Below are 27,130 nucleotides of genomic sequence, written 5' to 3'. Positions count from 1 at the left end.
TGTTGAATTTTGCTCTGTTTCCCATCCTGTTGATTTGGGGGCATTTCCAGGTTACCCCCTTTGATATTTGCATCCTGTTGTTTTTTTAGGGTGTGTATATATAAGCTCTAAATTGTTCCCAGACTGTGTTTTTAACACACATTCAATCACATTTCATTGAGGAACAAATCATAACACTGAGCGTTCACATGACTTTTATTGCTTCTCATTTAACTTTCATTCATTCATTCATTCATTCATTTTCTGACCTAGGGGCAATTTAGAGTGTCCAATCAGCCTACCATGCATGTTTTTGGAATTTGGGAGGAAACCAGAGTACCCAGAGAAAACCCACGCAGGCCCGGTAGAACATGCAAACTCCACACAGGAGCACCGACCTGGATTCGATCCTGCGCAGTTAAATTGCGCTGTTTCTCAGGCTTCGATTAGTAAGGTCTCGGATATTCAGGTTTTCACATTTTCACACAGCATTGAGAAAATAGAGTTGAGTTGCGTTCATGAAAATTATCAAAGTGAACATCGATCGACTACCCGTTCCTATTTAACAACGTCAACGTCACGTTCAAATTCACAAATGGAGGATCACTTTGATTCTTTTTGTGATTATAATATTGTCGATTTCATAAGGCTGAATGAAGGCACTGTTTATTTCACGTAGGCTTTTAATGGGAAGTCTTGAAAAATCCCGACCTGATTTTGTGCACTGGAAGGGCACAGTGTCTAGCGTCGGCGACGCTGCTGAAATCGAACAACATCAACGAGCACCACAGGTAAACTACATGCTAACGTGACCATGTCGATGTTTTGCATGCATGACGCTGTTATTAACGTCTTTTCGGTACGTCTATAATGACAATAGTTTGCTTCGTAGTTGTTAGCTGCTGCCTTTGGTGACAGCAAGGCATTCGCTTACTGCGGCCTATTATTATCCTTGCTAGCTTACTTGATTGACAGCTCTTCAACGAGCATGTCCCTTTATTGTTTTTCTTAAATCTAAAGAATATTGTGTGTTTGTCACGTATTTTTTTTGCCCGTCCTAATGTTTATCGTCTGAACAACAGTAAATCAACATCAGCATCCACAGTGTGAGGCCAGAGGTACAGTCTGTATCATTAGCTATTACAGTTTCCATTTTTTCTTTTAAAACCTTATCTAATGATAGATTTTTTTTACCTCAGCCCTAAATGTATTTATTCAAGGAGGGAAAACTGAGTTGATCGTGGGAAGAGCTTGAATTGTGCAGAAACAACGTTTTTTTCCCCCTTAAATTACATCTTCCTTTAAACAATCACACAAATACAACACAGAACAGTACACTGCAGAAATACAATAATGTACATTACAATCCAAGAAATATATCTGGATAATACACAATATAGATAATATATATAAATGGGTGACATGGTGAAAGATTGGTTAGCACATCTGCCTCACAGTTTTGAGTTAGAGGGTTGAATCCCCGGTTGGTTCGGAACTTCTTGTGTGGAGTTTGCATGTTCTCCCCTTGCCTGCGTTTTCTTCGGGTAGTCTGGGTTCCTCCCACATTCCAAAAACATGGTTACTAAGATGCTTGATCAATATAAATGGTCTCTAGGTGTGAGTTTGAGGGTGAATGGTTGTCCGTCTCCTCATGCCCTGTGATTGGCAGCAACCAATTCAGGCTGTCCCTCACCTATTCCCTCACCTATTGTCCACAGTTGGCTGGGATAGGCTCCAGCACCCCCACAAACCTTGTGAGGGTAAGTGGAATGGAAAATAAGTAAATGACTATAAACATAAACAAAAATATTGGATATTATAATATGTGATGATGATATGTGAGATGGTAGAGAGTTGTTAGCACGTCCACATCAGAGTTTTAAGATCGAGGGTTCAATCCTTGGTGGGTTCCGACCTCCATTTGTGAGTTTGAGGATGAATGGTTGTTTGTCTCTTTGTGCCTACGATTGACCTGCAACCAATTCATGGTTTCCCCTGCCTACCTTCTATATTCTATTGTTGGCTGGGATACGCTCCAGCACCCCAGCAACCCTTGTGAAAATAGACTGTACAGATAATAAATTGAGCAGCCTGGCGGCTCAGTGGTTAGTGTGTTGGCCTCACAGTGGGGGTCCTAGGTTCTAGTCCAGGTCGGTCCACCTGTGTGGAGTTTGCATGTTCTCCTCAGGCCTCTATGGGTTTTCTCCGGGTACTCCGGTTTCCTCCCACATTTCAAAGACATACATGGTAGGCTGATTGGACACTCTAAATTGCCCCTAGGTATGCGTGTGAGCGTGATTGGTTATTTGTCTCCTTGTGTCCTGCGATTGGCTGGCCACCAATTCTGGGTTGTCCCCTGCCTCTGGCCTGAAGTCGACTAGGATAGGCTCCAGCAACGAGGATGCGCTGAATTTAAGATGAATGAATGACCTTATTTACATATCGCCCACCTCTAACCTATATTAATACTAGATGAGGGCCTTCAACTTGAAAAATTTGGCGTAGGAAATAAACTTTCAAGAGCCATAACTCGAGAACCGTTTGAGCTAAGAAGTTCAACATTCCGTTTCTTTAATTTGAAATCACAAGGCATTAATAGATTAATCAGGGACATGAAAGAGGTGCCACTAGGGAGAGATTGTCACTTTAGCCAGAATAAAATATTAAAATTATTTATTTTTTAAACGTTTTAATTGATTCATGTTATATTCTTATATTTTCCACCTCTAAAGAACGTGATCTACTTTCAGGTGTGCGGGCCACTCTGGTTGACATGGATGCTTGTGCACGTGTTCGAGGAGCCCCAATTAGGTCAAGGGCCTTTGTCAGAAAAGAGGTTAGTGATCATAATTCATGCCACTTTTGGAGGGGTAAAAATATGTATGAAATGTTTATAGATCAATGTATTAGTATATACAGTTTTTATATGTAGTAATATTGGAACAATATTGTGCATCTCTTGAGTCCACATAAATAAGGAAATCCTTTTGCTTTTGGTGCGTCTACATAAAATTATAATCAACAACTGAATATTAGGATTTAAAACCAGCACTGTGAGAATCAATTCATAATATTAGTCCATGTAAATAGTTGTACTGTTAGGGCGAGAATAAACAGATTGTATTAGTATCACAATAAAGTTGTTGTATTACTACAGTAATAAAGTTGTAGTATTACTACAGGAATAAAGACAGTGTTAATACAGGAATAAAGTCGTATTACTACGGGAATACCATCGTACTATTTGTTCGTGAATAAAGTCGTAGTATTACTACGGAAATACAGACGCTCCCCTACTTACGAACATTCAACTTACGAACAACGGTACATACGAACATGTCTGCAAATTGCGTTTAAGTCCAAAAATGTTCGCAAGTCCAATTTTGTATTTCGCGTCTTTTTCGGAGTAGTACTTCTTTCCGCCGCTAATACCGACGCCTGGCGCTGTGAGAGCTCAGCTCACCCAGCATCTACCTTCTTCGTTGCAATGCGGAAGTGCATGAATGTATCTCCAGTGTGCAAAGAACCTTTTTCATTTGTATCATTAAATATCTCATGCATCCAATATTGAATATGGTTGGTAAAAAGCTGAAGGCTTCTATTGAGGGAGTTGCAAGGAAGAGGCAAGCCATTTCATTTGAAACGAGTGGCAATAATAACGAAGCTTGATGCGCCTGAGAGTGGTGAGCGTTGCACATTCAGTACCATTTATAAACAGAAAGATCGAGCAGCAGGACCCAAATATTGAACGTTGCACAAAGTTTGCAAATCAATTGAATGATGCCATACAGTGCTACTGCATCATTTATGATGAAAAAAAGAAGAAAACTGTGCAATCGTCATTAGGTCGCTTCTTTTGGCCAGTTTCTAATACATAAATCTATCTCTCTCTCTACAGTACTGTACATATTCTCTCCATTTTATTAAATGTTTTTTTTTTCAGTACAAACCAATGCGTGTTACTTATACAAGCCTTAAACATACAAATGCACTTATATAAACCTTCAATATACTTATATAGGCCTTAAACATAAATTATAATACAAAATATAGCACTAAATCAACTTACAAACAAATTCAACTTATGAACAATCGCTCGGAACCAATTGCGTTCGTAAGTTGAGGAGTGTCTGTACCATCGTAGTATTAGCACGGGAATAAAGTCGTAGTATTAATATGGGAATAAAGTCTTAGTAACAGTGCAGGAATAAAGTCGTAATAGTACAAGAATGATGTCGTATGTATAGTTCAGTGTGGATAAATCCTCATTTTGATTAAAATTTGATGTGGATGAGCTCAAAGATTAAGGATTTTAAAACACGCTTATGAAATGCAATGAATATTGTTGATTTTTAACAGAGGTGGCAAAGAGATATGTAAGTACCGTTTTTTTGCGCACCATATGGCTCACCTTCAAAAGATGGCCTATTTTAAAAATGTCCATGTGCAGTAATACCTCGGTTCTCAACTACAACCCTATTCTGAAGGTTGTTTGTAAAGGGATTTGTTCAAAATCTGAATCAATTTTCCCATTACAATAAATGGAAAAAAATGTGTTCAAGCCTAAAAAAATAGGCTTTATTAAATATTATTTTTGTTTTTCCTGATAATAAACTGCATAATATATGTATATTTTAAATACCGTATTTTCTCGATTATAACACGCAGATTTTTGCTATATAATTAATTCCAATAGATGGGGTGCGTGTTATAATCAATAACTAAAATAAATTACAAATTTTCGATCGAAAAAAGCATTGTCAAACTCACTTTGACGCACGGATTTTACGTCATCTCGTATGCATGTTGGTGCTATAAGTTTATGCAACGGCACGACCTATCTGTAAGAAAGAGAACGTCAATTGCCCAAAGGATGCCGGAGGACTACGGGAAATTTTAGGTGCGCACTATATTCGATTACTGCGTTTTTCCAGATGTTTTTGGCCCAAAATTACCTGCGTGTTAAATTCGAGAAAATACGGTACTTGATATAATTAAATAATTTAAGAAATATATTTATTTTTTGGCTTAAAACGTGAGGGTGGACGACGCACTTTTATCTTAAAATAGAGCTCTCTGGGCAGATAAGATAGCTGGACGGTGCAGATGAGCGAAGTGGAAGTTTTAATTTCCCCCAAAACAATAACGGCAATAAAGATGAAGAATGTAGTGTCAGTACTTTGGGAAATGACCAAGAAATTTTCAATATGGCTCACAGTTTGAAGCAGTGTCCAGGAGATTGATGACAACATGGTCATAGCCATCAAATATGGCAATCACCTTGACAGTGTCATGTCCTTGTAAAAAAAGCATATTTGTACCAAAAAAGAAACAGCGGTCACAACTCTCCATCAACATCTTCCTCGTACGCCGAAAACCTCTCGCAAAAGCTCCCCCTGAAAAGTTCCCCTACGGCGCCTCCTAAAGACTCAATCAATGATCCAATGGCTCTCGAATCTGACAAAAAAGAAACTGGAGTATATTCATCAAATCTAGATAACAATTTTAGAGTAACTAACTAAGTTCCGTTGATCGGTCTACCCGTTAGCTAAGAATATCCACTTGTTTTGGCAGACTATTTGTGACACAGGAACACAGTTTGTCAAAAGCCTCTTACGGAGCAGAAAGGATCTATGCAGTATCAACCTGGAACTCCCATCTAAAGGTTCAAAAGTGACAGAGGTTTGTCTCAAGCACACACACGTATAATACCTTGAGATATGAGCTTAATGTGTTCCGGGACGAAGCTCGTCTGTCATTTTAATCGTATCTCAAATCAATCTTTTTGACAGAAAATAACTAAATACAAATTAATCCGTTCCCCCTTGTGAAAAAAGACTACAAACAGGATATTAAAATGGAAACATATTTTTATTTGTTCTAACTCACCACCTACTCACAAAGTAAAAAATGCCTATCTAGTGGTTATGATCTTCAATACTAAAATGTGACGTTCATTACAGAGAGACGGTTGCGGCTTACCGCGGTCAAGAGAGAGAGAGAGAAAGGACAAAAGAGGGACTTGACGGACGGCAGCGAGCTCGTAACATAATAAAAATTTGAATTCAGCCCTAAATGAATTTAGATTACTATAGACACACTTAAAAATAAGTTTTAATCTTACATTACACTAAACTTAAACCTTTTTGTGCGATAACCAAGGCAAAGGTGTTAATGTATTCCACCGGGGCTTTAGAGTTGGAACTTACTGCTTCTCCATGCATCAGAACCGAGTGTATCCCAGTTCTCCCGCTAACTGTTTATCTTTTATCCATATTCAAAGTAGGCTCTCCATCTGATTATGAATGTCAGTGCGCAGCTTGGAAATTATGGTTAGTCCTTTGGAAGGCTTTATACCCTTTATAGCATCCTTGAGGATGTTACATATTGTTGAGGTACCACTCTCGTATTGGCGAGCCAGCCATTGTTTTTCCCTTAGTTCTGCATGTGATTAACGCAAAAAACACGTTAAAAAAGCAACCTGTATGGCTGCTGCCCATAGATATCTTTATGCGAGGGAGATGCAGCGGGAAAGAAAGAGCGATGCTGTTCTTATAAGATACTAGACCACCCAGACGGCTGCAACGGGAACCATCTCATATCCTCGTAGCTCAAAATTGTCTCGTATCTCAAGGCAAAAATTTGCTCTGAATTTTCCTCGTACCTCAAATTTCTCGTAAGTTGGGACACTCGTATGTCAAGGTATTACTGTACATATATACTAACGTCAAAGCATGAGCTAACATGAGCACTTTTTATCCTCTTTTAGGTTCATTTTGTCTGTCTGCCAGGTCAGAATGAGAGCGACGATGCTGTGGATCAGGTGCCTTTTTACTTTTCGGCGCTGTTTATTCTCAAGAACATTGTGGCAAAGGACCTGCAGTAAATTCAGTATATGTGACATGATTAGGAAAGGCACACACCTATCTGTATAAAAGGTGCTAGGGATTACAGAGTATGTCAAAGTACAAACAAAGCATAAATCCAAAGGAGTTGTCTGTAGACCTCAGAGACAGGCATAGGTTTTGAGGCACATGCCTGGGACAAGCTATATAAACATTTGTGCTGCTTTGAAGGTTTCAACTAGCATAATCGGCTCCATTATCCATCATTGGAAGAAGTTTGCAACAAACATTACTCTTCCTAGAGCTGGCCAGACATATTAGATGAGTGACCAGGGGAGAAGGGACCTAGTCAAGATCATAACCAGATCGTCAGAGCTCTGCCATTTCCCTAGGGAAGAGAACCTTCCAAAAGGATGAATATCCGTGCAGATATCCACTAATCAAGCTTGTGTTCATAACGTGGCCAGACAAAATCCACGCTTTATCCACGGCTTTGTAAAAGCCACACGGCATCCCGGCTGGAGTTTTGAGATTCATGCTCAGGTCACAGCAAACTAAATTCTCTGATCTGATGAGACAGAAACCAAACTCTTTGGAGTGAATGTCAGGCACTACATTTGGAGAAAAACAGGCACCGTCAATACCACCCTTAAAATGAAGCTGTGGTGCAACATTATGCTGTTGGGATGTTTTTCAGCAGCAATAATTCAAAGACTAATCAGAAGATGGGGAAAGACGGATGTAGATATGTACATCCTGGATGAAAACCTGTTCCAGAACATTGTTGACATCAGACTGGAGCGATGGTCCATCTTTCAGCAGAACATCGATCCTAACCACACAGACAAGATATCAAAGAAGTGGCTCCAAAACAACGCAGAAAATGTCGTTGAATGGCCCAGCCAGTGTTTCCACCTCAATCCAATTGAATATGCCTGGAGGGATAGGAAAACGGCTGTGCACAGACAACATTCTATAACTTCATCAGGCTCGAAAGGATTTATGGAGAAATTCCCAAGCAGGTTAGCAAAAAAATGGTCCACTGTTGGAGCTATCATTAGAAAATGAAAGACGCTAAACATGACGGGCAATCTCAATCGGAGTGAAGCTCCATGCAAGATATCACCCCGTGAGGTCATAATGATCCTAAGAGAGGTGAGGAATCAGCCCAGAACTATACAAGAGAACTTGGCCAATGATCTGAAAAGAGCTGGAACCACTGTTTCCAATGTGACTGTTGGTAATACTCTTAAGACATCATGGTTTGAAATCATGCATGTCTCAAAAGGTTCCCCTGCAACCAGCAAATCTCAAGGTCCTTCTGAAGTTTGCCAATGACCATGTGGATAGTACAGAAGAACCATGGGAGAAGGCTTTATGGTCAGATCAGACCAAAATAGAACTGTTTGCTCTTAATTCCTCTAACTGTGTATGGGGGAAGAAGAGTGATGAGTACCACTTCAAGAACACCATCCATACTGTGAAGCATTGGGGTGGTAGCATCAAGCTTTGGTGGTGCTTTTCTGTACATGGGACAGGATGCCTGCACTGTATTAGGGAGAGGATGACCGGGGCCCATGTATTGTGAGATTTTGGGGAACAACCTCCTTCTCTCAGTTAGAGCATTGAAGATGGGTCATAGCTGGGTCTACCAACATGACAATGACCTGAAGCATATTAAGGTTCCGGTATGGCCTAACCACTCTCCAGACTTAAACTCAATAGAACATTTTTGGAGGGAGCTCAAACTCTGTTTCTCAGTTCAGCCCAGAAACCTGAATGATCTAGAGAAGATCTGTGAGTGCCCAAAAATCCATTTTGAATATGATTATATCTTAAACGATTCTGAAAAAAATAAAACGCTGTGAATACTTTCTAGATCATGTTGTTTTGAGATTATTTTTACATATCACCACATACTGGTGCTGTCATCTAATTATCTCATTTAGGAATACTGTCTTTATGTGCTTGGTTTCAGCAATGTAGCTCCTTTGCTATGTTGTATAGAATGCCAAACCCAGGAATGTGGTCTTCTATTTGTCGTGTGGCAATTTCATTTGGCTTTATAGAGTGCTACAAGTTTAGACTCATTCATATGATCGATCATATACACATGACAGTCAATGGTATTATAATGCCTCAATATACTCCGTCGTTCTTTTAGGCTCTGGCATCCCTTCCAGCTGGAATGTGTGAGATGCTCAGGACCTTCCATGTCCACACCTTGAAAAATGATGAGGTTCTGCTACTCAAAGATTCCCGAAGACTTAAAGAGCACAGTGACACTGGGCCTCAAGTAGGTTGAAAAAAATGATCTTCTTTCCAAATTCCACTATTCTGCACTGCATGCAAAACAGCTAAGACCAGACACATTCCCTTTGAAACCTGAGAATAACTTATTGTTTTCTCTCCTCCATCCCTCAACACACAGTGTTGGGTGAAGGCTGTATGTGTCCTTCGACACAACCTTGGTGTCACTGGGCAACCTCCAGCATCCTTCACATCGTTGACAGGTCTAATTGGGTGTTACATCACCGGTATCCGGTATGCCCTGGAGTTGCAAAGTCTCCACAGGGGTGATGCGAGGCAGTCAGAAGAAGATGACACCAACCAGTCAGTTTCCTCTATCGAAGACGATTTTGTTACTGCACTGGAGAATCTCGAGGAGGATGAAACTGGAGAGAACTCCTGTAACTCCTGTAAGTTGAAATGCTTGCGCAAATATACCCTTCTGCTTCTTTACTCTACAGCAGGGGAGTGAAAATACTACATGATTGAAAAATGTTTTGCCTTGTGATGTTGATATTTAGGCCGATGCACTAAAATAGCCTCATACAGCAGCAGCACTACCATTAACTTAGCTGTGCAGAATCCATATCTGCTGTATGTTTTGGTCTAGGCAGCACTGCCGCTATTTTATAAAAAAAAAAAAAAGTACTCTTGTTAATTGTACTGGAAATAAGGTGGCAAAAATTGATCAGTCCTTTCCTGATAATATTTGCCCCTTTCTGAAATTTATTGTATATTATTTTTATTTTATTTTATGTTCATAGAATAAATCATTGGGTGTTTGTATCAGCAACTTAATTTTTTTCATGTCCAAAAAAATGTTACAGGAATATTCCAGAAGTTACATTTTTTATTGGACTAACAGAACATGTGCAGTATGCATCAAAACAAATTATAAAGGTGCAACAATTTGGGCACTCTTAACAGAGGACAAAAAAATTAAACTCTTCCCCTTGCCAAAATTACTAGATTTCTCCTGACGTACAATGAGTTTCTAGAATCTGTATAAAGATGTATTGGAGAAGTCCTCCTTACAAAACATCTCCAGCCCTGTTATCTATGATGGATAACACGTTCCCAATCATCCCCCTGATTTTCAATTATAGGGCAACATTGTACTTACTGCTCCTTAGTATGAATACCAGAGTAGGTTTTAAGCAACCTTGCAAACCTTGTTAAACCATGAATTTATCATGTCGGATCACATTTTTTTAGACGATGAGTTAATTTTCACTTACCTCACCGGTTGCAGGATTTCATTCCTAACCAAACAAGATGACACCTTTTCACCCATCTGGTGTTTTAGAAGTGTAATCAGTTGATTGCAGTCAGACGCTGCTTGTTTAAGCAGAAACTTGATAGGTTATAGTGTATGTGCTGGATTGGAACGAAAACCTGGACCCGTGGCGGCCCTTGAGGACTGGTTTGGAGACCCCTGCCCTAGACTGATTACCTACATTCCAGACCTAGTTAATCCAAATGCAATTTTCTTAGAAAAAATATATATTTTCCCTAGAAAATGGAAAAAAAATGTTCTGTTTAAGCCCCAATCTAAAGAAAATCAAGTACATGTGTGAAATAAAACACACCTTCAAGTCTGGTAGGGTTTATGAACACATTTTAATTTTTTTGAGCGCAATAATCCACGAATAGAAAGTGCTATGTAGACGTGTCTATTTATCATGGAATCTAACATTGTAAGTTGGTAGTCCCAACAACATGAGATTGTACCATACAAGCTCAAACCAGAGTCTGAAGCACCATAATGTGCAGTGGCTTTGTTGTTTCGCTTCGCCTGCCTTTAACGAGGGCAGCTAGATCGGCCAGGCGGAAAATAATAGCAAAAATTGTTTAAAAAGTTATATTTGATAGAGGCAGTTATTTTACTCACACACATGCACAATTCATTGCAATTGTTTTAGATCTGTGACTCTCGCAAATTTATTTTTTTAATATTCTTTGACAATTCTATCATCTACTTAGTGTAAAATCCTGGTTTAGTTGGGCTTTAAACAATATCAGTGTTCACAACCGCATTTGTTAAGTTGTAGTCTATCTTTAAAATAATAATTGGAGGACCTGTGACTATTGACTATGGACATTTCCAGATTCGTAGGACCTACCAGCAGCACTTTTTGGTGCAAGGATTCAGCCTATTAAAGTACCTGACGCTCTGTTCTAGTCTTGAAACAGTGTCAAAAAATTTAGCGTATGTCATGGTGATCCGTTCGATGCACTGGCAGATCTTCAAAGAGTTCTTGGATGTATTTTATTTAGAGTAATTGTGAACAATAATAACCCTTTTCCACTAAATGAGAGTGCTTGTTTGGTGATGGTTCTAGTGCTTTGTTGGTTCTTACAGAGTGCCAGACACCAGCTGGTTTTCCATGCAACACAAATTGAAGCCACATCATGCGTCACTAAAACGTCAGTACATCATTACATAAGCAATGGATCAAAGCATAATAAAGTCAGCCAAGCCACATGTTTAATCAAGAAATGCCCCTTGATGTCCTAGAAAAGTAATGCCTAGTGTCCCCGTGGGTGTGACCAGTCAGTTAGCTCATCATACTTTCATTTGTACCAATTTTGGATCAAAACTGAGTTCTACCTGAAAATCCAAATTGATGTGCTATTACCAACCATTAGAAAGCAGAAATTGTAAGGCTCGGGCCACCGTAATGTACCTTGCGTAAAATAAAGATTTTGAGAACCAAATGCTATTTCTTTGCATTGTAGGTTGTGTTTTTTGGGAATGTAGCCAAGACATTGTTGCATTATCTAATCTGTCTTTTCTCTCTCTTCTTATTCCCCTGACTATCATGGACACCCGAAGCCTATCACACATCATCTAAAAAACGTGACATGGCGTCACAGACAGTTCCTGCCCACAAGAGACGAAAGGAACTCTCAGGCTCTCACATTATAATAAGCTCATCTTTAAAGAAGTATGTGACGGAACACAAACTGGGGCCAGAGGTTTCTGTCACAGTGCAGAAGTCCTCCAGCATAGAAACTCAGTGGACCTACTGCAGTCAACGAGCTCCTTTATCCTCACCGACAGTTCACATCAGTGAATCTGAAGAATCTGACTGCTCGAGCCCAAGCCCTATCATTTTCCTTGATGAGGTGGGATACCAGAAAAGCATGCTAGCCAAACTGGAAATTCCTCAGGTACCAGGAGGTCCTAGAGATAGGGTGGAAGACTCAGACTCTGAAGTGAGTGAATTTTTTGACAGCTTTGACCAGTTTGATGACCTAGAAGACTTCACTTCGGAAAGCGGCACTCTCACACTACCTATGGATAATGAAAGTGCTCCGACCACACGTACTATAGAATCTAAAAGTATTGTTTCAGTGTCCAAAGGCAATACAAGAAAAGGCATGTTTCCTCACTGCTTTGACCAACCAATTCTCCCAGCCAATGTTAAAAAACCCACTCCCCTTAAACCAGGCTCCCCCTATGGACCTCACTCTGAGGTGCCTGACTCCCCACAGCCAGTGCAAAGTTTCTCTGAGGACAATGCTGGTCCACTCTTCAGTCCAGTCACCTCCTCTGCCTTTAGCCCCTTGATAGATTCAAGTGGTGTGCTGGAATATTTCTGGAAGCAAACTGAAGATGGATGCCACACTGAATTACGTAAACCTCAAGATCTTTGTTCTTTGTATAAAACCTACTCGGACTTTGCCAGCAGTCTCTCAAAAGAAATTCTTGGATCCGTCTGCGGGTACCAGTCTGCTATAGACATTAATGACAACAAAAATCTCAGTTGTGTTTGCCACAAGGAATTCACCAACCCTTTAGGTTACACGATGAAGCTGTCTGATATCCAGGAGACAGTAACTGTTGCCAAGCTACAAAAGACTTCACAGTCTTTGAAGGGAGGAATCCAGAGGTTTGCTACTGATCTTGTAGAAATGAGTCTGGGCAGTGCTTTGAGAGACCTCCAAAAAGGGGTGTCTTCTTGCACCACCACTTTGTGTCACTTAGCTGCTAGACTCACCTCCTCAGTATTTCAAATGGCCTTCCATGAAATTGGTATGCGGCAGGCCTATGTGTTGAAGAAGCGTGCGATGAATGGGCTGGCAAACTTTCTGGTTGGTGAGGCAGTATCGGGTGCATTGAAAGAGTTCTTGAATGTTAAAAAGCAGATTTTCCATAATACAGTAACCCAGTTTGCGGCAGATTTAGCAGAAGAGCTGATTTTTGAAGGTATAATGGAGGTGTGTCAGTTCTCCCATCCGTCAACACCTTTAACCCCCACTGATTGGACTTTTGGCCATGTCAATGAAGAAGAAGAAGAAGAGGAGGAGGTGGTGACTTCCTATGCTTCAGACTTGTCTGAGTCTGTAATCCAGGAGGCATTTATTGAGCTTTCTCAAGCTGACATTACCTTCACTAGCCAAGCTGCCATCAGTGTTTCTCCTGTTAACGGAGATAATGTAAGTGCTCACACATGCAGTACATTTGCAAGCCAGCAACTTTTCGATGCAACCTCAGCAGATATTTCAGGGACCTCAGGAGACAGTGCTCCCTGCTCGGTGAAAGATGCCATTTTCACTGTGTCAGGCATGGCAAGCTGTATCCCTGTGCCCCAAGCAGGCCAAGCCATCTCTTATCTACAGGTTTCTGAAGACCAGAACGATTCCAGTTCAACAGATACCTTACAGGCCAGCCCTAAAAAAATAACATGTTCCTCAGATAACACTACATGTACGGAAACTCACATTTACAACCCTGTTAATCCAATGCCCACCTGTGTAAAAGCCTCCCCGTATGAAAAGGCACCATTCCAAAACTTCACTGGCAACATGCTGGACACGATAGTGACTGAAGCTTGTGAGTTTGTAAGCACTTCTAAAATGAAGAAAAGTTTAGATGACGGTGCTGATTTTCCTTCCAAGACAGCTGTGAGCCAAGGGGCGACTCTGCATGTACCAAATGCTCCAAACTTGGGGCAAAAAACTGGTCGAACACCTAGCACTCCCCCTTCTACCCCGCAGCAGCCAGGTGAAATATCCAGGGAGAAACAAATTAAACAGTTCTCCAAAAAGTTAAAAAGCAAGTTGGCCAAAGAATTTTCCCCTGCTACTCCACCTCCAACCCCACACTATCACCCTGAACCTGGTCTAGATCCACCAGAAAAGAGCCCAGAGGCAGACAAGACCGAGTTTATGTTAAAGTTGATGAGATCTCTTTCCGAAGAGGCAGATGGTAACGAGGATGAAGAGGAAGAGGAATTACCAGAAGACCCTATTAAAAGTGACACCGACAAATCGGTCGAGTCAGATTGTCGTCCGCAGGAAGTGAGGCAGTTGTCATCTCACAGACTTTCGAACAAGGAAGCGCTTCATTATGCTGAGCAGTTAGCTTGTCATATAGTCTCAATGGCAACTGAAATGGACACTCTAGGAGTTGATGATGAGTTTGGGGAATTTGCAGCTCCGGGTGAGAGAAGGCGTGACAGTGTAGCTCACTTTTCACAGCAGACTTTAAACTCCTTATGGGTGTATGCGGGCGAGGTGGCTGGGGAAGTAATCAGTCATGTGAAGAAGATGGTAAGCTCTGTCCAGCAATGCTCATATCTTGCTTCTCCAAGAAACAATCTAAATCTTCTTAGCTCAGAGTGTTTCCATCACCACCACCATCCCTCTCTTGCAAGCACAGATCAAAACCGGGACTGGAGGGTGGAGAGGGTGGCTGAACAATGGTCCAACAATCTCCTGGCCTCGGTTTTACGCTCACCTGTTTCCAGATCTAGTGGTTCCAGCTCGGAATTGTCCTCCGCGTTTCACAGCTGTGAGAGTGTGACAGATGAATATGCCGGCTACCTCATTAGGGTCCTAAAAAAAGAAGGGGGCAGTCGGGAGTTGGTCCTTGATCAATATGCCAGCCGTCTGGCCTACCGGTCCATAAAACAAGGTTTGTCTCATGCTAGTCGCAAAATGAAACAAAGATCCGCCGGCACCCGCCTTCGTCCCTCCAAGTCGTTACCGGATGAATGGAAGACATCAAGTAGTGAGTCCACAGCAAGCAAGGACTTGATGCAGTCAGGTGTTTGTTCTTCATGTCAGGATATACAGTGTTGTTGCAGAAAGAACCAGCGAGACTGTGTTGATCTAGTGAACTTTGCAGAATCTTTGGCACACAGTATCACTTGTGATGTGACACGAACACTTCGTGTATCTTCTCTACGCCTCTCAAAATCTCTTACTGACTCTTGTCTTTATAAGAAATCCAAACTTGAAAATATGACTGAGAACCTCATTAGGAACTCATTTTCTTGCCCTTTACTATCCAAGGATTCTAAGGTGAGTCGTTACCACAGCACAGGAAGCCTGTTTGATCGAGGGCACAACAGTAGGATGATGCAGGTCATTGAGCACTATGCAAGGAAAATAGTTGATGATACACTAAAGATTAGCCTGGCTTCAGTACGGCGTTCTTCCCAGCATCATTTGAGGACAACTGGCTTGGACAAAAGCTTGCACACACAAAGGCCATCTGGAGCGACTGGATCAGGTCAAGTCCAGGGATTGATGACCTGCCGTTACTGTCAGAATTTTGAATGCCCCTGCTGCACCAAGTTAAATCAGCATCATTCCCAGTCAATATTGCAGAGGAGGAAAAGGGGCCCATCGTTTCAAGGAAGGCCAGAGACCCTCAACGGGCTGGAGATTCCTAAAATCCATATTGACCTGGAACACAAATCGGCATTTGCAGATCAGATGGTGGCTATGGCAATGGAGAATGCAAAACGTGAGCTGAGCAACACCAGTCTCAACGCAGATAGTGGCATCGGCCATGATGGAACCAGCTATGCAGAAAGCCTCACTGCTGAGATCATGACCTCTGCACTCAATGTCTGCCAAGCGGCCAGCGTCAGGTACAAGCAGCAACATTGACTGACACCTGTTATACAATCATAAAGTGGCACTAAGGTTTAATTTTTTACATTATTTTTTATAAAACTGAATGCCATTTTACCAGGTTATCCTGACAGTTTATGTTGCAAGTGCCCAAATTCAAAAGCCTTTTGAGCTGGTCCTTTTCTTTGCCTTTCTGCAAAATTCCCTTACCATGAATTTCCAGCCTACTGCGTGCAATTTTTTAATACTCATTATTTTGAATTTAAACTCTTTATTCTGATTGGCCGTTAGTAGAGTAGGTGTATTTGAGAAGCTCCTGGGTGAATTTGACACATTGCGGCGACGCAAACAAGTCTTTCATTGACACCAAACTTCGCTCTTTAAAAAATATAATCACTCATTTGACACTCCCAATTCAGTAGGGTTCTGTATGCACAGAGGTGTATTTCAGTCAGGAGGCAAGCTATGTATGACTCCTTAATTGAAAATCTGTTAGTCTACTTAAAACACTCAATTGACGGCAACACACTCCCATAGTGCGTCAAGGCTGGAAGCCATATTTCATGTTTGGAGGTGACACAAAGGAGACGGGGCAGGGCGTTAAAAGTCGGTCAGGAACCGGCCTTCTCCTGACAGAAATCAGGCTGAGCCAAGTCAGCGGGTGGTGGAGGTTACAGGAGGATTTAAAAGTGACAAAGAGAGGTTGTACTAAACCATGAAGTATTGTACTAAACCACACAAAATATATTTGCAAAGATTTAATGCTACAACATTTACATATTTATGCTACAATATTTATACATATTTGTCCTGCTCAGTTAACAACCAGGAAGGAGCTAACTCAAATTGAGACTATATAGACGAGCTTGCCCGGCTTATTGGCGCTCCCATTATTAGTGGGCGTAGATAGAGACGAGCGAGTGCACTTACTTACATGATAAGGCAAAGTGTGATGTCACACAATTATCTTGCACACTTTAAGCAATAGCTCCCATGGACCAAGTACACAATGGTCCGCCAAAGCTTTCCTACTGCTGGGGTGTTCAAGAGTTGGAATGTACGGTGTCCGTACTTGACTACCACATTGTCCAGATTTTTTTAAAAAGCATATTATTATACATTACTTGTGAATTTGACAGTTGTTTTTTTTCTTGAATATCTAATATTGCTCTACTTTGCATATAGCTCTCCAGGCAGAGAAACCACTGAGTCCACGATGTCCCAGCAATTAAGTGTTGGGGATGACAGTCTGGGTAGCTGGTCAAACCTTAGCTTCGAGGATGATAACAGCAGTTTCCTACACCTCAGTGACAGGTATACATCCTGGATGATGAATTACTTCTGACGTCCCACAAAAGGACTGTCATATTTTTTAGTGATGTATTAAAATTGGCCTGTTCTGTGCTTTGACCAATGAATCTGCACTGAGAGCTGTCAGACACACATTTGTGCAGACAATGTTCAGGAGATAATTTTGAAGCCTTGTTGATTTGCAACCTGATGTTGACAATGTTCAGAATCAAAGCAATTGACTCCTTGACTATCTAACAACTCTGCATATGTTAAACAAAATTAAGTCATTCTGGATCTCTTGCGTTTTGTGCATGTGGACAAATTTTCACTGGTTAAAGCTTTTATTTCATTTTTTCTGTCTTATCAAAGACTGTTACATTAGTTCAAAGCCATTTGGCACATTTACAAATTCAATTTGAGCCCAACACCTACGTACCCTTACCCTAAATTGATACAGAGAACAGCTGTGTTGCCTTTGCATCACGACTATAAAAATGTCTCATCTCTACCAGTTGCGAATGTTCCTGTGGGCGTTGACGTGTGGCGATCTAAAAGTTTTTATGTAGCTCAAATGCACTTAAGTAGCTCAGAGGAGAGGTGGTTTGAGACGGAAAATTCATATACATACAGATAATGTATTCCCCTCCTTCAACATGTTTTCACACCAGTTTTTTTTTTTTGTAAAAATGGGGGTATCTCCGTAAAAAGAAACCTGACAATTAGAACCTTTTCCCCAGATACCAAAGGAACACAGTGCCTTGACTGTAGAGGAGGTTGAGTTAATGTGTCATAATATTTTCTAAAGGTGGGTCTTAAAAGACTGCTTTTGTCTCTTCAGGCGTTGTTTCTGCAGGAACAATGTCCAAAACCATGTGTGATTCATTAGACTCCCTTTAAAGGCCTGTTGTGACCATTTCCGCTTAGCTGATGAAACGACTAAAGGGAAAATACAATTCATCCTCAAAGGATTTTAGAGCATGTTGATGGACGAAAGGAAACAGTTCCCACCATGACATACATTCTAATTCCTAGTTGAAATATGCATAGGCAAATAATATTACATTCAAAATAAATAAAACCTTCCATCCACCATCCTTACTGTTATGCACACTGTCATTTACTTTGATTTGCATCTTAAGTGAGATTATGCTGCTTTTTCAAACAACTAAAATCCAAATATTAATAATGATTACAATGCAACCCGTCTTTTGATTGTTAATTGTCTTATGTCATCTTGGTCCATCACTGGCCTCTTTTCTCTAGCAGCAATGGAAATAGCAGCAGCTGGAGCAGTCTTGGCCTGGAGGGAGAGCCCTTTGAGGAACACATGTCATCCTCACCCTCAGACAGGTCAGTTGGTGTTCAATGTTCTTTGGAATCTGAGACCACTGTAAAAAGGGAAGAATTGCAAAGTGATTTACAGAATTTTATACAGTCATGCCTCTACTTACGAATCCCTCTACTTACAAATGCCTCTAGGTACAAACGTTTCAGGTTACGAAAGCTTTTTATATGCAAATGAGTGCCTCGACTTACAAAATCCCCCCAAAAGTAAATGTATTTATGTAAATATTGTCGCTGATGCATTGATTCTCACTTTAGAACGCCACTACACTATACTAAGCTCTCATTGTCTGTACACTATACTAGGCTCTCATTGGCTGTCTCACAACAACCACTATCCATGTATCATTTTCATATAATTTTTCATTAATTGAAAAATATCCTGTATCATGGCATGTCGTCCTTGTGATTTAAATATCTCATGTCATTAGTTATTTTTCCCTACTACTGAAGCACCACTATTTGATCTCTAAAATGTTATTAATTTGAGATTGTCACTACTTTTCCTAGTCTTGAGAGTTACACCTGCAAATTGTAGCACCATTAACAGCAACATTTTTTTATTTAAACCTAGAATGCAGCAACATATCCTCCTGACTACCAGGAAAAAAAATGTTGTCCGATCACATTTATTTTGAAATTCCCCAATCAATGTGAAGTAATTGGAATACTGCAAAATAAATTTGGTATCATTGTAAAGCTTTGAATGTCCTCTAAAGAGCACAAAAATGCGATTGGATGCACCGGGTGGGAGATATTTAGGTTTATAAATGTCCTCTATTGGTAGCCAGGAGGATATTAATAGATAGAGCATTCTTAGTTTTTGCCACCTCATTTTTCATGTTACTGTTATTTTAAGCATGCCTGCAGATTCCAACAGTAAGAATGTAGTTAACAATTGTAATAGGGATAATATCATATAATATTATTAATATTATATTTTTCTGTTGGCATATCACAAGCTGGACACAAACTAACGACAGCCTCGTGGAAAAAAAGAGCAAGCCGCAGGGACTTGGCACGAAATTAATGCCCTTTGTTGAAAGTGTTCTGATCAGCATTAAGTTTTTTTTTTTTTTTTTTTAAAGGGAATCCCTCGTTTTGTGTTTTGATGATATTTGTAGACTACCGCAAAATAGGTCTTGGGTGTTTCCCTTTTTGGTTTAGAGTAGACTATTTTTATACTCATCAACATCAACTACTCATAGCATTTGGCCTGAGGTATTAGGCTGTAAGTCAGCAACTCACCACAGAATTATGGTGTCTTTGTTTTAGCTGCAATACCCGTATTTGATTTGTTAGGTAGTCTCTCCAGAAAGTGTTTACTGTACAACCAAGATGCACAAGCCTGTGTCGTTCAGAGGTCATTGAAAAGAGGCGTTGCATTTCAATATTTTTTCATGCTTAAACAGTTAAAATGTTGAATGGTGGCAGTTACTTCTAAGACAATTACTTATGGTTATAAAAGCCAGTCGGGCAGCAATAATGACACCCACTGTGGGTCTTAGATTTTTAGTTAGTTCTAGTCATTAGGTCTGATTTTAATTTACCAGTTTTACGATACCAGTCCCTGATGGGGGTTTTTAAAGCGCAAGACAAAACATTGATCAAGTTCATACCAGCGAAAATAATCATGTTTACTAATTAGTTTTTTTTTTTTTACTGATGATTTGTAGTTGTAGGGAAAAAGTGTAAATAATAGCCAATAATTCCACGGCAACGCACTCGTAACCGGACAAACAAATTTAAATCAACTTGGATTGATATATATAGACACACTCAAACATACGTTTAATGTAACTTTACACAAAACTGAATTCTAATTTTGTTTTATTATTTTTACCTTTGTTCCGGGTTGACTCCACCCGGAGTTTTTAAAACGAACGCATCAGGAGTTGTTTGTTTTTGCCTTCCCTTCAAAATATTTCGAAAATGACGCGCACAAATGTCCTCATAATACGATAACGCGCGGACACTTGCCAGCTTGTCAGGGTGCCTCTTTTCTACAAAATCAGAAAACTCTTGCCACTTCGCTAGCATGTCTTTGATATCCTTTGTAGCCAGGCGGCCCCCCTCGTCCACCTCCTCCTCGCTACTGAGTTACGGCAACACCTCCAAATGTTCACTCTCCTGGAGCTTGATTAAATCCTGTGTCATCAGTTCTTCATGGTGCTCGGCGATAAGATCATTCACATCTGTCTCGTTAACCTCCAGCCCCAAGGAATTTCCAAATGACACAATATCATCAATGACAACGAGCAAGCTCTGTGACAGGGGAAAATGCAAGCTCCGCCCAGTGCTCGTCGATATCTGTTATACACGAAAGAGTTGCGGCAAAAAGATGCGCTACGATGATAAACAGCCTCTCATGTCATGGCCACCTGGCTTTCTCGCATCTCAAAATTTTTCTCGTATCTAGAGATAATTATTTGCTCAAAATTTTCCTCGTATCTACAGATAATTATTTGCTCAAAATTTTAATCATATCTCGAGCATCTCGTAGGTAGAGCTGCTCGTATGTAGAGGTACCACTGTAGTTTCTTGCAAACCTGATAAAATTACATTTAGGGTTGTGAGACATATATAGTTATTGATAATAAAAGGTCATCTTTAGCATAAATATATCCAGCTTTCACCACACTTTTGCAAAGACGTAGTGATGTGAATTAGGAAGTGTCAGAATTTGGGATATCATATGAAAGCACAGTTATGAAAAAAAGTTCTTTGCTTTGACAAAAAAAGTCATCTTCCTTGGAAGAGGCAGCACTGTTGAAGGATGATATAAATAATTTTGGTTTTAAATTTTCACCAGTTTAATAACAGGAAATGTAATGTTGAAAAATAAATTAATTAGTGTACGGCCAAAGTAACTGAAGGCATTGTGATTTTACCTGTACTTGAATTTTTTTCGGTGATCTTCACAGATGAGAAGCTTTCTCCCTCCTCACGAGTTCAACTGTTTGGTATAATGTACAGCCACGCACTACCAATAGCTTATTGTGCTCCTCGTTACAATGAACTAACACGCTCAAAAGCGTTGAAACACTTCACCATTCAATTAGATGAAAAAGTGTTTCTTTTTTTACGCAACACTGTCCATCACACAGGGTGACTCAGAACCAAGTTTGAAACATTAATTGACAAAAGCAACGTCATAAAAAAATTCAAAATGACAAAATCAACGTCATAAAAAAATTCTAAATTAAGAAATTACCTTGTTCCTCTTAAATCTTCTCGTAACTGAATTTTAAAAAAAAAGTTACTGGAAGTCATTTTGCAGGAAGGAAACATCTTGTGAACTGGTTTGTATTAACTCTTTTCTTCGTGCCTTATTCAACAGTGACCATACAGATGACAAAGAGACTGATATCAAAGAGGAATCTAATGGTAAGGGTTCCTTTACTCTTGTGTAAATTCACCTTCATTCAAACATGAGTCATTGTAACATAAAAGCGACAGAGATAAATGAGTGGGCACAAGTAATTTAAGTTGAGTCTGCTCCTGCCAGTCATTGGCATCTGCTGCCATTGACTGTCTCTGTGTCATAGCAGGGGATTTTACCACCCCCATAGTGCGAGTTAGCCACATTGACGTTCATTCATCGTGTACACTCATTATTCTGAGGTCTGTGTTGCCCCGACCCCACACGTACATTGATTTTTTTGTTCCTTGTCTGTTCATCCAAAATCCTAAATTCGCAGTTTGACTATAGACTCCTGTAGATCCTAAGTTTAGTTTTGTCCTCCTAATAACATTGATAGACATTTGAAATATCTCCAAGTGCTGTGAATAATTTTGTTAAAGTACTCGATGATTACACTTTATAGTATAGAAAGCAGTTTGATTTCAAGGGACATACTTTATACGTATATTTTAGCATTTGCAAAAGGAACGAAACAAAGCTCATTGGACTATGCTCCATCCCAAAACAGCAATTAGGAGCACAAAAATACACAATTTAATAGGTATTTGTCCATATTAAATATTTTTTATTTATACGAAACTTGAATAATTTCATGGTATACAATATCCCTAATGAAAAAGACTTATTCTTTTTTTTTAAAATGCAGACTGACAATAAAAAGGTGGATTTTTTTTTATATTTATAAACAGTTTAAACAAACTTAGACTGGCCGACGGTAGACTTGAGCTCACATTTTTTGACGTTTGATGTTATGTCAGCATACTTCATCGACATATGACGACCATAAAATAAAAAATAAATAAAGTAGGGCTCAGGGGATTGACGTGTATACATCCCTAGAATTAGATTAGTTACCAAATTCATTTTTGGTCACAGCAAAGCAAAGACATAGGAGACTGTAGTTTTATAAATTCTTTTTATTTTTCCCCATCACTGTGCCTACATATGTGTCTTTCCCAGTTGTTGATTTACATCACTGGTGGGTAAATTCATGCTAAGGGTGACTTTGTATTATTATTATTTTCTAAAAAATGTACATACCCTCTACAGGAGATTTTGTTGTTTCTCCATAGTAGCTCTGTATATTTAGTTTTAAACAGATGATCTTGCGCTTTGTTCCAGGAACTTTGTGCCTGGACACAACACAGATACAAGCATACAAGAATTTGTTGATGATCCTGAATTCAGACATTCGTGAACTCCGAAGGGGGCCTCAACACATGACCCTCGACCCCCAGCTGAGGAGCTTGCTGCAGTGGGTGGCAGCGTCTATTGCGGGTGTCCCGCTGATTCAACTGAGTCTTGAAAAAGAGCTCCAGCAGGTAAAATGTTGTCCAAAGCTTGACTTTTGCTCAAACCAATCCCTATAAGTAAAACAGAAATTGTTCATCAGGTCCCCACTTAGAGGGACATCTTGTATTGCAAGTACAAAATGTTATCATTTGAGTAAAGTAAGTGATTTTTAATTTTTTTTCCCCCCCGTAATTTTAGTTGCCAACTGTGGTCCAAAGGCTGCGTGAGAAGAAATTGAGAGTTGGAGACCTACTGCAGTTGCTTTTGCGCTACTGTGAAGATCCACATACCCAGCCTCAGCCAATGGAGGAGACACCACAGTCGGTCAGAGACTCACATCGCATCCCCTTATTCAAGTGGCTCCTTGAGCACACCTAAGCCCCTGTCCAAAAAATGTTACTAGAGCCCTTTTCCATCAGAGGATAGATGTGAGCTGAGTGCGGGACTGTAGTCATTACGCCACTCAGTTTGATTGCATAATATCCTTGCAAATGTTTATTTAACACATCAAAACCCACCACACCCTTTCCTAAAACGGAAGACCCATCCTGCTTATACCTGGCAAGCCGATTTGCGAAGCAGAGAGTTGCTTTGTATATTGTTGTTATTGTTAGGGGATCCCCATGGCTGCCAGGCCAATGAGTTCATCACATCCACCTTGGCAACCTTGGTGTTTCCACATGTGACCACCACAGGAACACAACTCCCTTTCTGTTATCAAAGAAGGGTCATGAGAACTTCTATTTTTCCATTAAGTGGCTCCATTGTTGTCTGTCGTCCTCCACTTTCATTCAAATGTAATTTTAACACTCTCAAAACCCCTCCCTGTATTTAACACATTTTTGCTCAGCCTCCTCTACACAGAAATGCTGCAAAATATGCCTTTGACCGTCCAAAATGTAGTATAATTGCTTTTCTGACGTAGCAATTGCTTTCAATGCAACATTGCAGGAAAGGTTAAGGTATGAAGTTGCATTTTTTACCTTTCATCACTGATTATGTCATTGCAGAACACACTTAAGAGTCCAGACTCTATTCTTTCTCTGGTTCTGATTACACACTCTAGTTGCAAATGACATTTCATTGGTGTTTTTACATAGGTAGTCAATGTAATATCCAAGGTTGGGTGTCTAAGAGTACTGAGTCGATTGCATTCAAACCTGCAGACTATTTTGCCTTTGGGCTCACTAAGAGACGCTTAGTTGCCAATGTACATGTTACTAATTCAAAAGAAAAGAACACACTAAGCCATGTAGAACTGTGGGAGTAAATAGCAAGACCTTAATATCGCCTTGCAAGTGGATTGGTTGTCCGATCAAGTTGGCCGGTATTGAAGTAATAGATTTCAACTTTGTCGTCCTCGTCAGAAGGCTAACTGCAGCATTTTTAACTTAATTGCAGGCTTCAATTACTAGGCATGGAAAGAATATAGAGCAAAACTTAACTTTCGCCAAGGAAAGACATAACAAAATGCATGAAGTATGGTCTTGTTTAGCTTTTGATCAAGTTGAGACTAAAAATGGTCCATTCCCATGACTAACTCATTACTAATAACATTGTAAACTCCAGTTCTCCGATTGTTTACAAGACAAGCAAATTTGAGTAAATCAAAAGACTGCTTGTTACAGTCAAGGAGTGTACTCCAATTTGCTAACTGAATTTTAACAAAAGTCTGGATTGTCTGCCAGGTTGGGATTCACAAGATAAAATAAGAGAACATTTGTGGGCTTGAGTGTTGAAAACCGCACTTTGATTACCACCATCATGAGTGTGGGTCATCCATGTTGTGTCCTCATCGGGATAGATCTATTGACGCAGATAGCCTCAAACTTTTGACCACAAGTTCCAGTAAGAATGTCACCTCACAGAAGGACGACCACAACTTCCCCAATGGTTTCCATCTCCATAAACGGGCACAACAGAATACTTAGATGCACTTTAATGGTCTTATCGCAGTGGTGGCTAACCTATAGGCCATATATGCCATCATTTGATGACTAAATCATTTCACCAGTACATCATTGCTATTGGGTGAAAATCTAAACCAACATTTCTCAAAGAAAAAAGTCTAGGTAAAGACAGCAGGCTATTTTAAATATTTTACATTAATTAAAATATATCTATGTAATTTCTGTCTGACATTGACGACATAGTTATTATGGTAAGCATTGGTTGGAGACACTGTAATATAAGCATTGCTTTGCATCCATCATTTTGTTGTGGTTGGTCACATGCATGGATTGAGCTTTTTATTTTGAAAGCTCTGTTCCATATCTTGCTGCAATTCTATAGGCTGCTGACTGAAATGGTCTTTTTTCTAAGTATACCATTCTAAAACAGTGTTTTTCTTATTTGTTTACTCATGAACTATATCACAAAATGCACTATTAAAAAAAATGTCACACTGTATTTACTAAAATGAGGTTAAGTATTATCAATTAGCCTTGCAGAGTGTCTGAGATGAAAAGGAATGTACAACAAATTATGAAAGAGCGAATCTGTGTACAGAATCATTCCCTTAACATTCCAGCTTGTGTATGTGCTTGCTGGATGTGCACCTGCAAAGTTTTGTGAAATGGCCGCTGCTGTTGTATTCCAGTGTTGTTTTTAAAGCACCCCTTTACAACTTGCCCTCCACTTTTTTTTGCTTCTATGTAAAGTCCTGCCAAATAGATATTTTAAAAATTAAGTTATGGATATATATATAAATAAATATAATGTGGTACTACTTGAGGCAAAGTGTTCTCCCCAGTGACAATGCTGAATAGTGAATACACATTTGTAAGCTTGACTTTAGCACTTTATTTACGTGTGACAATAAAGCTTCTATGTGGTAACATGTGTGGCTCCTTTTAATATATAAAATACTTGCTTATTACTCATCTCATCTAATTTTCTGACCTGGATTTGAACCCAGTACCCCAGAGCTGTGAGGCCGGTGTGCTAACCACTCACTCCACTGGGCCACCCTTGCTAATTACTATAAATACAAAATTTTAATTTTTCATTTTTATTTGGACCATCGTTGGTCTTGTAGGCCACAATACATTTTTACAACATTTGGTATAAATGGCTTCATGACCCCAAATCTGCTGTCCTATTGTATTTTACCTATTTCAGATGACCTGAGGTGAAAGGCGGACTCCTTCTTGAACTGGACACCTGTCAAATTATACCTTAACCAGAATTAATCCCCACCCCCTGGATTTCCCATGAAATCATTACTGTGGGTGGTGTGAAAAACTAGGAATCAGTTGCTGGATTTCCTTAAGAGGCTCATGCATAGAAGCCTCCAATATATACGATATTACTTTTCAATAGAAGTACAATTAAAACATCAGAGCACTGTGTTTTAATGTTTGAGCACTGAGCAAGTTGTTGCACAGAATCTATTTAGATTGCTGAGTGTTAAAGACAACAAAACATGTTGAGAAAAAAAGAATTAGTGCAATTTGTTGAAATAATTAGCACAACCTAATGGGCTTTTTTCCCCAAACAGGTGTACATTATGTATAATGTTTTCTTGAAAATTATTGGATCAGATGACATGGATTATTGTAGTGTCATCAAATGATTGAGTATTTGTACATATACACAAAAGTGTCAGCAGATTTGAAATATATTCTGTCTGTAGTCTATTCAGATGAACATTTAAAAAATAACATCAAATTCTATTTTTAACACCACCAAACAGATATTAACAAGTCCCACAATGCAGTGTAATTTGTCAACCACAACCCTTATGCCAGACATTACCTGCATACACTAATACATCTGATGTGTAATGGAAGTA

General features: G+C 39.7%; 1 protein-coding gene across 2 annotated transcripts; it reads left to right on the top strand.

Moving 5' to 3' along the window:
- The first annotated feature begins 446 nt into the window (after positions 1–446).
- akap11 (A kinase (PRKA) anchor protein 11) lies at positions 447–26,174 on the top strand. 2 transcript variants are annotated; one of them, XM_077616958.1, is made up of 12 exons: positions 447–770; positions 2,730–2,815; positions 5,554–5,661; positions 6,749–6,802; positions 8,989–9,120; positions 9,256–9,523; positions 11,950–16,000; positions 17,169–17,297; positions 18,543–18,626; positions 21,961–22,007; positions 23,167–23,366; positions 23,536–26,174. In XM_077616958.1, exons 2-12 carry the CDS (start codon positions 2,753–2,755, stop codon positions 23,713–23,715), a joined length of 5,316 nt encoding a protein of 1,771 aa, XP_077473084.1. In that variant the 5' UTR covers positions 447–770; positions 2,730–2,752; the 3' UTR covers positions 23,716–26,174. The 2 variants fall into 2 exon arrangements, with proteins under 2 accessions (XP_077473084.1, XP_077473083.1); XM_077616957.1 differs by having other exon boundaries at positions 18,540–18,626.
- Positions 26,175–27,130: the final 956 nt, after the last annotated feature.

The sequence above is a fragment of the Stigmatopora argus genome, chromosome 13, assembly GCF_051989625.1.
Source record: "Stigmatopora argus isolate UIUO_Sarg chromosome 13, RoL_Sarg_1.0, whole genome shotgun sequence".
Classification (NCBI taxonomy): Eukaryota; Metazoa; Chordata; class Actinopteri; order Syngnathiformes; family Syngnathidae; genus Stigmatopora; species Stigmatopora argus.
Note: the sequence above shows the minus strand (reverse complement) of the source record. Positions and strands in the feature narration are given on the sequence as shown.

Coding starts and splice junctions, on each gene's coding strand:
- akap11 (XM_077616957.1), top strand. CDS start 2,753: ATGGATGCTTGTGCACGTGTTCGAGGAGCCCCAATTAGGTCAAGGGCC. Junction 16,001..17,168: donor TGCCAAGCGGCCAGCGTCAG/GTACAAGCAGCA, acceptor CTTTGCATATAG/CTCTCCAGGCAGAGAAACCA. Junction 23,367..23,535: donor TTGAAAAAGAGCTCCAGCAG/GTAAAATGTTGT, acceptor CCGTAATTTTAG/TTGCCAACTGTGGTCCAAAG.